The following is a 13,452-nucleotide window of genomic DNA, read 5'->3' on the forward strand; positions in this document are numbered from 1 at the left end:
CACGACTAGAAATCAGTGGTTAAGTTGTATTTACAACACTGTTCCAGAACAGTTCAACCTAAATATTCCGATGTGTCCAGCGCATTTTATGGAGGACTGTTTCCTGATCCTGGTAGAGTAGACTACAACGCCGGCTGTTCTGACTCACAGACTGTAAGTACGTTTTTTATATATTAAACAATTTGCCACTGACGATTCAAATGTGAGTTTTGAGCAGTGTAGAGTAGCGTTTGTAGTTTGTCATTTCTCCGATCACAAATGCAGACATGGTTTTATGTTTATGCGGCGCGTTGCAATGCAACTCGTAAAAAAACAATATAAGTCATTATAATCCGTAATTATGTCCCCACTGGATGCAACAAATGTCTCGTTTATAATGGGTTTTAATGTTTTTGTCTCGTCGCTCCGGAACACGGCATCACAGTATGGTGAGGGGCGTAACATTTCCGTCACATGCTTGAGGTATTCAGCCAATCACAACACACTGGATAGCTGGCCAATCAGAGCACACCTCGCTTTTCAGAGCGATGAGCTTTGTAAAAAATCGACGCGTTTCAGAAAGGCAGGGCATAGAGGAGAAACAATAATGTACAGTATGTGGAAAATAATGTGTTTTTTGACCCTTAAACCGCATAAACACATTTCATTACACCAAATACACAAAATAATGTTCTTTTTAGCAACATAATATGACTAATTTAAATATTAAATTCACCCTATTTTCCAAATGCATGTTATAGATCTTATTGTGAATAATTCATCCATGTATGCGTTTCATTTAACAGAATCTCATGGCAACTATTTTACATTTTGGCGGCTAATTCATTTGTATTCATACAAACTCATTCATACGATCTGCTTATGCCACAGTGATGGTTAGATTTAGGGGTGGAGCTCCATGCTTACTTTTTTCTAAAAATCATACATTTTCATAAGACTCGGTTGGTTTCATTATATAAAAAGTTATCAAAATGTATTTACTCATTTCTTTTAAATCAAAATGTCAACTTGATCTTCCAGTGAAATATCAGACTTTCGTCCATATGCCAGACTTCTCCAAACATTTAGTTCACATAAATTCCACCCACAAATGACTGCAAGCTCTCATTATATTTTTGAGTGCAATGCCCATATCTCAAAATCCAGTCAACAACCGTTGAACAGAACCAAGTTGGCACCCTACATTTTAAATTTTTTGTTATTCTGTTCAGATATATGTGTAAAAAGAATCTTGGGGGTGATCCTTGATGACAAGCTGACCTTTAAAGATCATATTGCAAATACAGTAGGATCATGCAGGTTCACACTACACAGCATCAGGAAGATCAGACCCTTCCTAACAGAGCATGCAACACAGCTTCTCGTGTTTATTGTCATCTTATGGTAAATCGCTTGTTGTATTCCTCAACTGTAAGTCGCTTTGGATAAAAGCATCTGCCATATGAATAAATGTAAATGTCACAATATAGAAGGTAAGATCTGTTGCTACTTCCATTTCATTTCAACTTTAATATCAAATGGTGTTAACATAGCACTGTTCTTGTTTGTTCTTATTCTTAAGGCCCATTCACACCAAGAACAATAACTGTAAAGATAACTATATTACCATCCACACCACAACGCACAATAACGGTCTGTTTGTTCTAAGCATTCGCTCCAGTTTTGTCATCTGCCATTTTTAAATGCTCAAGCTCTTTAAAGTCGGATGGATTTTGATTGTTTTTTTTTATCTTTTATCAGCTGGGGGAAAAAATCATTCTGAAAGTGATTCCAATGATATCGTTCGTCTGTGCTGTTACAGTTGTTTTATGGACTCTGCTATTCTTTTCAATTTAGAACGACCATATAATTATTGGTCATTCAGTTTCTTTCCCCAGGCAATCTACCTCATGAACAGTTAATGTTCTCCCATTGTGCAATTAAAGTACAGTATGTGCAATAACCTTATACTTATTTATCACCCTAAACCCTAGTACATCCCTACAACTTATTTTATTATATTCCTATTCCATCTATAGCACACCTGTACATACAATTTATTCTTTTTTTTTTGTGGTTTATATTTATGCATGTGTATTTTATTCACATCTCATTTTTATTATCTGTGTGTTGTTGTTGTCTCAGTGTACTGGAAGCTTGTGACACTATAACAAATTCCTTGTATGTGCAAACATACTTGGCAATAAAGCTCTTTCTGATTTCTGATTCTGATTCTGATTGTCTTTGGTGTGAACGGGCCTTTAGTGGTCTATCCATGCAAATCATTTTAAGATGGTAAAAGGCTTGTAAACTAACTCATAAATCTGTAAATAAGTACTTAAATGTGGAAATGTGTTACTATAATTATTTGAGTAACTGCAATGTCCATGTGTGTTCCACAAAGTTTCTTGGTATTGACCCAAAATATCACTCCAAGGATTGTTCAGATTTTGTCTACTCACCTGGAAGTCTCCATCGGAGCGTTCCTCACCCGAGAGCTCCTGGAGGACAGAGGACACCCCTTGGGTCAGCCGGCTAAACATGGCTGACCTGCATGTAAATGCACAGAGTATTTTGTATCAAGCTCTGTATTGTGTGCATTACTGAAACTGCTCTGACACATTCAGTACACAAGCAAAGATAAAGCCAGAATCATATAATCATATGAATCAAATAAGGACTTCCCATCTGGGACACAACTCACACGTATGCACAACGACATCAAAAGTTCAAATGATTACAGAATTAGTGAACATTTTCATTTTAATGTTCCATGAGGGCAGAACTTCGGTGAATCATGACCCCATTACCTAAAAGGGTCACTTGGCTCTCAAGATCCAGTATCAGGCAACCAACAACTAGTAATACAATGGAATGTGACAAAGGTAATTATTCAAATCAAACCTTTGAAATACCATCTGGCCTCTTTAAATTAAATGGCACTCACTATTAATTACCAGTTTGGCATTAAATATTCAGTTTATATAACTATAACGCTTCTGTTCTGCATCACGCCTCACTGTTGCATTACACCACATTAATAAAACAAATATAGGTTGCATAAAGGAAAGGATCTTACAGAATGGTTAGTCTGAAATGAATATTTGTTAGTTTATATACTTGTATTTCCCATTGCTTATAACTGTAGACTGTGAGCACATCATATGCATAACTCAAAATGCATAACTAGAACACTTGATGAGCTCAAATCTGTGAGGTAATGTGTGTCCCCTGTACTGACAATAACTACAGGAGGCGTGAACGCCTGTATAACAACAATACCTGACTGTATTTCCTGATAATAAATAACCACCTTTAACAGAGCCATAAATCGGAGAAAAACGAACAGAACCGAACAACGTCGAAACAGAGAAACGGGCGACTGCGGCTGCGTCGCTTTCATTTTGTCTACACAACAGCAAAGACTATTGAGCGACTCTTCTTCCTTGTATTTTTTAAAATCGATTGGTATAAGAACACATGAACACATATAAAGGTATGACTTTTATTTTTGGTTATAAAATGGCATCATTAAAGCCCAATGAGCGGCAGTAACGAACGCAAGCTGTAACTGGGCTCTAGCTGAGGATTCGTAAACAACTCGAACGATATTTATAAATGTAACGTTACTTGTGTTTGTGCATGTCAGCTGCTGAATACATTTAGAGCCATCTTGTTAATGTTATTTAAGCATAAAACTTACCTGTGTAATAGGCGCAGGGAAGAGCCGCGTGGTTTATTTGATCAATTTCGCCTCCAGGATTTTAGAGCCACATCACCACACATCCCGGAAACAGAAACGCAACGCCGTGATTGGACCGCGCAAGGGAGCGTGTGAAAACTACTAGTGACACAGTGAGCCGCATAACTGTACACCAAGGGACCGTCCACAAAAATAAAATGTAGAATCAAACTAAATTAGATATGGTTGTTTGCAAGAGATAATAGGAACCAGTTACAACTATTATTTTAGGTTTATAGTTACATCATGGTTCAAAACAGAACGGGACGACATGATTTAAAGCTTAACATGATTATTAATTATGGAAAACAGTTGGGACGCAGTCTCGTTCTTCTGGCACACTACACCACAGTGTTTGTCAGCTTTGTATCTCGCTCTGTGAACTGTTTTTTGGAAGTGATCAAGTGGATGTCGGTATTTGCCAGATACACGGTAGCGGTATTCGATTCTATTCATAGGAGCCTACACTGGTGGACCAGAAGCCGCAGTAGGACGTCCATAGAGATGCTCTCCAGCAGCGAAACAGAGTCAGACTGATGAAGGACATAAAGTGCTTACGTTCCTGGAAAACAATAATTCCTGGATCTTAAATGGATTTATAGACTCCAGGGAGAACAATATCAATGCATCGGTACATGTAGAAGTCTGTAATGTTTCTGTACTACTTGAGTTGTATGTCGCAGTCTTGAGTTTTTGTTCATTTCAAAGGGCTCATTGAAAGGTCTAGAGCAGGGATCCTCAAATCTGGCCCACGAGATCCACTTTCCTGCAGAGTTTAGCTCTAACCCTAATCAAACACACCTGAGCATGCTAATCAATGTCTTCAGGATCATTAGAAAATCACAGGTAGGTGAGTTTGATCAGGGTTGGAGCTAAACTCTGCAGCGCATTGGACCTCCAGGGTAAGATTTGAGGAACCCTGGTCTAGAGGTTAAGGGAGAGTCCACCACTGTTATAACCACACCTGACAGACTGAAGATTGAACACAGCACCTGGTTTTCAGGTCTAAACCAGTATTCTACCAGAAGAAAACACTGAAGAAAAGTTGGTTAAGCTCATAGTAACTCGGTTTGCCTCAAAGAATGTTATAATAGGCTTAATTTCTTGTGGAACCGTATCTCAAAGGACACATTTCATTCCTGTTGTACTGTCTATGATATGTGAGCTTTTGAATGGTAAAACTATTATTACTATTATTGTTGAATTTATAAACCCATGTAATATGGATGTGATGTGTAATTTGACAATCAAATGGTAACAAATTGAAAAATGTTTTTTTTTCATGTGAAGAATGTGGAGGCTCCAATGATTTTTTTGGCATTATACAATACATTATATATAATTTTGCCACTATAATGGCCATACCTGCATTGTTTTGGAATCATTAGGAAGATTGCAAATATTGATACGTAATTAGGCCAATTGTAAAGGCTTTGTCATATATGAAAAAAAATATATCTGCTGAAGCTTGTTACCTTGGCATATGATGATGGCTCAAAATTGTGACATGGCTTCTAACATGTATTCATATGAATATATATCAGCTGATCATTTGAAAATAAACTTCGAAAGAACTTGCATACAAGAAATGCTGACACAGTTGCATCTGTTCACAGGCCGTCACATGGGAACATTTGTCAGCATGTCCCCAAGCTCACATGCAATGGAGCATGCTAATCAATGTCTTCAGGATCATTAGAAAATCACAGGTAGGTGAGTTTGATCAGGGTTGGAGCTAAACTCTGCAGCGCATTGGACCTCCAGGGTAAGATTTGAGGAACCCTGGTCTAGAGGTTAAGGGAGAGTCCACCACTGTTATAACCACACCTGACAGACTGAAGATTGAACACAGCACCTGGTTTTCAGGTCTAAACCAGTATTCTACCAGAAGAAAACACTGAAGAAAAGTTGGTTAAGCTCATAGTAACTCGGTTTGCCTCAAAGTTAATCCTAAACAGCGCTGTTTTTACCCTAGCAATCTTTTTTTTTTGCATATTCACTGAATGTAGATTAATAGTCAGGGAGAAGAGCCAAATCATTACCATTAGCACATATGTATATTTTACCCAACTTTATTTTATTTAATGTCTGTGGTTGGAGCAAATATACAGTATGTTGGGTAAAAGAGTAACTTTAAATAATCATAGTAAAATATATTCTGAAACAAGTGGGAATTTGTATCATCAGTAAGAGACGAAACTCTAATCATCATCATTTGTGTGGGGTAACCTGAACCAATTCAGCTCCAACATAAGATTTATTGGACCTCTTTCACATTTCAGGGGTTCTCAGAAGTGAGCAGTGCTACTTCAGCATCACTGATGTACCATTACAGTTTTATTTATTATTTTATTTTTATATAATAAATATATCATTTTAGTCATTTTAGGCCATGTTTATTCATTTCGAGTAATATTAATGTTTATTTTTATGGTTTTAGTTAATGATAATAACCCGGAGTTTGGTAAACTTCTATAGTGGTGAATGGGAGGCAACAGCAAATATGATTTTTGTATTCCCATTTGCTTCAGTAGCAAAAGAAAGAAATCACTGTAGGGTTTCCTTGATTTTCCAAAACAGAAAAAGAAAAAAATAGATTGATTAACAACACCCTCACAGCTATTTTTGTATTGATTTGATTGTTTTTAATCATTTAATGGCAAAAAATATATAACTCAAAGTATAGCGCTATAATGTATGCTACAATAAATTCATTAAAAAATAAAATATCAAGAAACGCTGATTTACAATTGTAGTAACTATGGAAACACGTCATCACAGACTGTGAAAAGGGTCCAATGAAGTTTTCTTATGGGCAGATTGTGACTATGTGTGCCAGTACCCCATTTTAGGAACACAAGCTTTGAATATTGTCTATATTACTACTTATCCAAAACATCAGTAATGGAAACTCTGTAATGGAAAACTCTGTGTTCTGAGAACAAAGTACTGTCATGCTCACCAAAATGCATTTTTAGAAACTTTCCAGAAAAGACTAAGTTTTAGAGGAATACACAGCATTTTGGATCTCTGAATGTTATAATAGGCTTAATTTCTTGTGGAACCGTATCTCAAAGGACACATTTCATTACTGTTATACTGTCTATGATATGTGAGCTTTTGAATGGTAAAACTATTATTACTATTGTTGTTGAATTTATAAACCCATGTGATATGGATGTGATGTGTAATTTGACAATCAAATGGTAACAAATTGAAAAATGTTTTTTTTCATGTGAAGAATGTGGAGGCTCCAATAATTTTTGCCATTATACAACAAATTATACAATACATTATATATAATTTTGCCACTATAATGTCCGTACCTGCATTGTTTTGGAATCATTGGGAAGATTGCAAATATTGATACGTAATTAGGCCAATTGTAAAGGCTTTGTCATATATGAAAAAAATATATCTGCTGAAGCTTGTTACCTTGGCATATGATGATGGCTCAAAATTGTGACATGGCTTCTAACATGTATTCATATGAATATTTATCAGCGGATCATTTGAAAATAAACTTCGAACGAACTTGCATACAAGAAATGCTGACACAGTTGCATCTGTTCACAGGCCGTCACATGGGAACATTTGTCAGCATGTCCCCAAGCGCACATGCAATAACCAATGGCCATCCCAGCCACGGTCATCCTTAAGCCTCACATACACAGTGAGCTGGATTAGTCGCAGTTAATATCAATAAGATGGAGTTGGTGGGGCGTGTCTGATCCCAGGCCAGTACAAAAACCTCTTGAGGGTGCCCACCTCTCTCTTAGGTTCCAGTGTCGTGTGTCTGTGAGAAGCGAAACACTCGCCTGCACAGCAGACCAGTTGGGATTTCTGACAGAGTAGCTCCAGTCTTGCTCGCCAAAACAATCAGTTCTCAGTTCAGCGATGGGGAATTCGACGGGCAGCACCGTGGACGACCTGCAGGCCGTTGAAATGCATCTGTGGTATAAGAAGTTCATGACTGAGTGTCCATCTGGTCAGCTCACGCTGCATGAGTTCAAACAGTTCTTCGGGCTCAGAGGTCTGGATCAAGAGGCCAATGCCTACATCGAGCAGATGTTCCGCACATTTGACATGAACAAGGTGAGTGAACATTCATTTTGAGTGGATAGTAACAGTTGCTAAGGATGCCTTTGAAAACTTTCTGCATTAAAGGGGTGCTATTATGCTTTTTCACTTTTTCAACTTTAGTAAGTCTGTAATGTTGCTGTTTGAGCATAAAAAAAGAGCTGCAAAGTTACAAAGCTCAAAGTCCAATTCAAAAGGAGATATTTTATTTAATAGAAATCACTTTTCAAAAACTACAACGAATGACTCATTTGGACTACAACGCATATTTTCCGGGATTTGTGATATCACAAATATCGACGAATGGGACAAGACCTGGTTGAGCTGCACTACAGAAGGCAACGAGTGTTATCATCACTATGTCGGAGACATGTTAGTTTTCACAAGGCAGACGAACTTAAGAGTGGTTACAATCATCCGGGTTTAAATCGCGCTCAAATTGATTTGATTTTGACGCAATATTTACACTGAAGCTGGCAGGTGGCTATGGTAAGGGGCATGACATTTCCCGACCAGGCGCCGAGTGCTGCCAATCACAACACACACTGGCCCAGCTAACCAATCACAGCACATTTTGTATTTCAGAAGGCGGGCCTTCATTTGATACAGGAACTATTCGAGCCGTTCATGCCAGACTGAGGAGAGAGGTGTTGTAATAATGTAAAATATGTGAAAAATAATATGTTTTTCGAATAACCTAGTATTAGAGCCTGTTCTAGTACACCCCCAAAACAAAATCAAGACTTTGTAAAAGAGCATAATAGGACCCCTTTAAAAGACGGTTTCAGCATAGCTGGAGTATTTGACGTTTCAGTTTTTATTAAAACACTGGTTATAATATGCAGGTTTTGAGACTCATTGCATTCTGTTAAATCAGATTTTACATATACACTGTATATACAGATTTGGTGTATATACTGTTCAAAAGTATGATTTTTTTTAATAATTTTTTTTTTATTAATACTTTTATCCAGTGAGGATGAACTAATTGATCAAAAAGACAGGAAAGATTACAAAAAGTTTTACAAAAGATTTCTATTTCAAATAATCGCTGCTGTTTTGAACTTTACATTCATCAAAGAATCTTGAAAAAATAAAATATCACAATTTCCACGAAAATATTAAGCAGCACAACTCTTTTCAACATTGATAATAATAAAAAATGTTTTTCTGAGAACCAAATCAACATATTAGAATGATTTCTGAGGGATCATTTGACTCCAACGACTGGACTAATGGCTGCTGAAAATTCAGCTTTGAAATATATTAAATATAGAACACAGTCATTTTAAATTTAATTCACATTATTCAAATTGTATTTCACAATATTACTGATTATTATATCTTGATCAAATAAAAGCAATTTTGGTGAGCATTAAGATACTTTAAAAACATTTTAAAAATCTAGACCCCAAACTTTTGAATGGTAGTGTGTATATAAACACATATTTGCCTATCACTGTACACAGGTCAGCACACGTGAGTTCATTATTTATCAAATCAGATCCGAGCAAATCTCAGATCATTCTTATCGTGTTGTCTGGCTCTATATTTATAGGGCTATATTTGGCACTTCATGTCAGCTTTTATTTACAGACTCGTGTTAATACAATGAATAATGAGCTTATCTATGAGATTGAGATTTACAGATTGCTGAACAGGTTTGAGATTGTATTATAGAAACCAATCCCATTCACGTGCAGTAACAACTGTTTTATTTCTCCACTCCAAAACATGTTTTCATAATTGGGTCCCAATGGGATTTTCGGCACAAAAACTGTTTATATAATATATATAATATATTATAATATAAGCATTTTATTACAAGATTCCCAGCATGCATTTCAGATATGTTCATCTTAATTATCTTATTTAATGAGTATGTCATTACCTTTGTCTTAAAGTCAACATGCATCGTCAAGCTAAATCTCTCCACTTCCCTTTACTATTGTGCCTCCCTCCTTGATCAGGGAAATCAATAATACTAGGAAAATTGATAAAAAGACTAATTAAAAAGGAGATTATAACCCAATTGGTAATAACAGTGTAAAAAATAAGCTTTAATATATATTTTTTGCATGAGTTTGTGTATATATATATATATATATATATATATATATGTTTATGTATATGTTACCCTGGAGCACAAAACTAGTCTTAAGTCGCTGGGGTATATTTGTAGCAATAACCAAAAATACATTGTATGGGTCAAAATTATCGATTTTTCTTTTATGCCAAAAATCATTAGGATATTAAGTAAAGATCATGTTCCATGAATATATTTTGTAAATTTCATACCGTAAATATATCAAAACTTAATTTTTGATTAGTAATATGCATTGCTAAGAACTTCATTTGGACAAATTTAAAGGCGATTTTCTCAATATTTAGATTTTTTTTGCACCCTCAGATTCCAGATTTTCAAAAAGATCCTAACAAACCATACATCAATGGAAAGCTTATTTATTCAGCTTTCAGATGATGTATAAATCTCAATCAAATCGAAAATTGACACTTAAGACTTACGTTTTGTGGACTGTATAGCTTTTAATCAATTAGTATTTTATAATGTTGTAGGATATATTGTTTCTTATTTTTGGATGTCAATTTTCACAATGCTTTTTATGATGCTTTATAATTTGATTACAGTGGTTGTTTTGTCAAATCTGACATTGTGACGTTGTAAATCAAACTGTTGTATTATTTTCATAATGACCATTTTAATGATTTTCTATTCGTTTTTTTTTTTTCCTTTACATTTTGAAATTATTTTTATCCATGATTACACATTTCATAATTTATCCTATAATTGATTTATCAAATGATTAATAAGTGGCACAAATATTATTGAGGCCTGCATTATATAGATATCTTTTCTTTTTTAAAGTTGGAAATAAGATGCATCTTTACTAATGTTAAACTTTCCAGACTTTTACACACTACGAATACCAGTAAACGCATGTCTGATCAATTACTCAACAATATGCAACTATGCCATATAGAATATCCATATATCTCCACATTGACAAACCTCAACGTTGCCCATGACCTTCCTCCGTGACACTGCCCTAGACACCTGGGATCTGTGTCATTCAGAGGAAAACGTGTTGACCTGAGGATTATGTCTGCGACAAGCGGCTGGTGTCCGTGTCTCAGACGCAGACCTTGGAATTGGCAGTAATCCTCCAGAGGGCATCCTCATCATCCCAGTCGTGATCCTCCACACCTCCATCACATAAATAAGAGAACAACAAAGGACATCCAGCTGCTTTAGGATTCATTACGGACTAATGTGGGAACACATACCTAATATAAAACATATTACAACTTATTAAATATAAAACAGACAGTTCCAGATGTGGATGCCGATTGGTAGACAGATCTCAAAGGTCACTCCTCTTTCAGCTAACTTCGTTCCAGATGTATTTTATTCATTTGTTCTAAGCCATAAAGCAAACCAACCATCTCAGACATAAAACGGTACATATGAAGTGTATCACATCAGTCACAATGGTCTCAAGTGTTTAAAATGTATCATGTTTCTTAACGGAGTCTGTCTCTTTTGCAGGACGGTTATATAGACTTCATGGAGTATGTGGCTGCTCTCAGTCTTGTAATGAGAGGCAAAATGGAGCACAAACTGCGCTGGTATTTCAGACTTTATGATGTTGATGGCAACGGCTGCATAGACAGACACGAGCTCCTGAATATCATAAAGGTAGGAAAGATAATGTTAGTACAAACTGCACTAGATGGCTATGAAAAGAGAATATAAATCCTTTTTCTTTTCTTTTTTTTTACATTAGGCCATCCGTGCCATCAATGGAAGTGAGTCGCAGGAATCGAGTGCCGAGGAGTTCACAAACAGAGTGTTTGATAGGATCGACGTCAATGGAGATGGTGAGAATTAAAATAAGATTCTAATCTTAAGAAACGTATTCAATCTTTAAGAGAGTATGATTATGTTTCCCCTGTCTATAATCGCTAACTGTTCTCCATTCAACAGGGGAGCTGTCGCTGGAGGAGTTTGTAGCAGGGGCACGTACTGATGAAGAATTTATGGAGGTGATGATGAAGAGTTTAGACCTTTCGCACATTGTGGCCATGATCCATAACCGGAGACACAGCGTCTAAGAGACAGTCCACAGTCATATTTGCCACTTACAGTTCCCCTTTAGAGTCTCTTGATCAGAAAACAAGAGTGACACACAACTGTCTAATTCTGAAAGCACTTTAAAGCACAATCACTTCAAACAGAGACTTGAGCTAAAGAGGCCAAGAGATGAAATTGGTGTGGGACGTCCCACATCTAATAAACTGACTGTTTCCCAAAAACAGCCTTCTTGCTAAGCAGAAAGAGGCTTCATGGGAAAAGAATCAGTATGATGTGGACGTTTTATAGATTATACATTTATAGTTTTATTTTTGTTACTTTATTATTAACAAAAAAAAAAAAAAAGTAACATTTTTTAAAATATATATTTATGCATCAAGTGTATTAGATGCCGCAGAGAAAGACATTTATAAATATTTGACTATTAAACAGTTAACAAATACATTTGTTCAAAAGTTTGGGGCCCTCAAGTCAGCATAACTGGATAAAAACGCATTAAAAACAGTAATACTGTGCAATATTATTGCAATTTAACATGACTTTTCTTTTTAATGTATTTTAAAATGCAATTTATTAATGTCAAATGTAATTTAGCCGTGTCAAAGCTGAATTTTCAGCAGCTGCTCCTCCAGGCTCCAGTTATATTATCAATGTTGAAAAGTTATTTTGCTTAATATTTTTGTGGAAATTACTATATATTTTTGAGAACGTACAAAAGAACAGCATCTATTAGAATTATTCTTTTTTTGTAACAATATAAAAGTCTTAACTGTCACTTTAGAACGATTTAACAAGTCCTTGCTCAATTTATTTAAAAAAAAAAAACCTTTTGAACAAGCGTTTGTCCACTTTTGTAATTTTTTTTAATGAATGTTCAAGGGAAGGTATTTTTGATACGGTAAATGGTCACCATTTTTAATAATTTCATCTTTTTTTTAAACAGAATTTTAAATGATTCCCCAGTTTGATTTAGTCTCTCAATTAATATAAGGTTTAAAAAAAACTCATATTAATTGAATTTCAATTTAAATAATTTCTAGAATACACATTAGTTAAGATAGTTTTCGATTACGTATTCCACTGCATGTCAAAACTCTGTCAGGTCGGGAATGTTTACTTCTTTATAGATACAGTATGTGCATACTATATTTAATACTATTGCATATAATTTTAGTCTCTGCAGAATGAAAGTGGCTTATTCTGCATTCGCATAGACATGTTATAAGGGTGCCTTCTGTTGTAGGACAACAGGACCTACTTTAAGCTTGTTAATGAACTGCTCTTGCTTCCATTTGGACATTAAAAACCTAATAACTGACACTGGTGTAAATTCATGCATGTATTAACTGCCACCACCAAAATGACCCTTTGCCCTTGTGTCTCAAGCCCCTATCTTCTATTCAAACTACGTCAGTGTGTGAGAAAACACACGAGTCCCATTTGGAGCCTTTTTAACTGTGGTCCTTCAGTTTCTATGACAACCCCAATCTATTACCATGGAGACCTTGTGAGTCAGACTCAGCATCAGAAACCTCTG

General features: G+C 35.7%; 2 protein-coding genes across 5 annotated transcripts in view; one reads left to right on the forward strand and one right to left on the reverse strand.

Annotated features, from left to right (window-relative positions):
- Nucleotides 1-3,779, reverse strand: part of LOC107590960 (golgin subfamily B member 1-like) — a 29,194-nt gene extending 25,415 nt beyond the window's left edge. For 2 of the 4 annotated variants that reach the window (XM_016279922.1, XM_016279921.1), the window contains exons 1-2: nt 3,683-3,775; nt 2,442-2,529 (exon numbers count right to left, since the gene is read on the reverse strand). In XM_016279922.1, the coding sequence (XP_016135408.1) occupies nt 2,442-2,522 (81 nt within the window). In that variant the 5' untranslated portion in view covers nt 2,523-2,529; nt 3,683-3,775. Of the gene's footprint in view, nt 1-2,441; nt 2,530-3,682 lie in introns of all 4 variants that reach the window. The other 2 variants (XM_016279923.1, XM_016279920.1) reach the window with 2 other exon arrangements.
- Nucleotides 3,780-7,453: 3,674 nt separating this feature from the next.
- Nucleotides 7,454-12,473, forward strand: LOC107590961 (guanylyl cyclase-activating protein 1-like). The gene is made up of 4 exons (XM_016279925.1): nt 7,454-7,816; nt 11,370-11,519; nt 11,608-11,701; nt 11,808-12,473. Exons 1-4 carry the CDS (start codon nt 7,619-7,621, stop codon nt 11,933-11,935), a joined length of 570 nt encoding a protein of 189 aa, XP_016135411.1. The 5' UTR covers nt 7,454-7,618; the 3' UTR covers nt 11,936-12,473.
- The last annotated feature ends 979 nt before the right edge of the window (nt 12,474-13,452 follow it).

This window comes from Sinocyclocheilus grahami, unplaced genomic scaffold (assembly GCF_001515645.1).
Source record: "Sinocyclocheilus grahami isolate Dianchi unplaced genomic scaffold, SAMN03320097.WGS_v1.1 scaffold135.1, whole genome shotgun sequence".
Classification (NCBI taxonomy): Eukaryota; Metazoa; Chordata; class Actinopteri; order Cypriniformes; family Cyprinidae; genus Sinocyclocheilus; species Sinocyclocheilus grahami.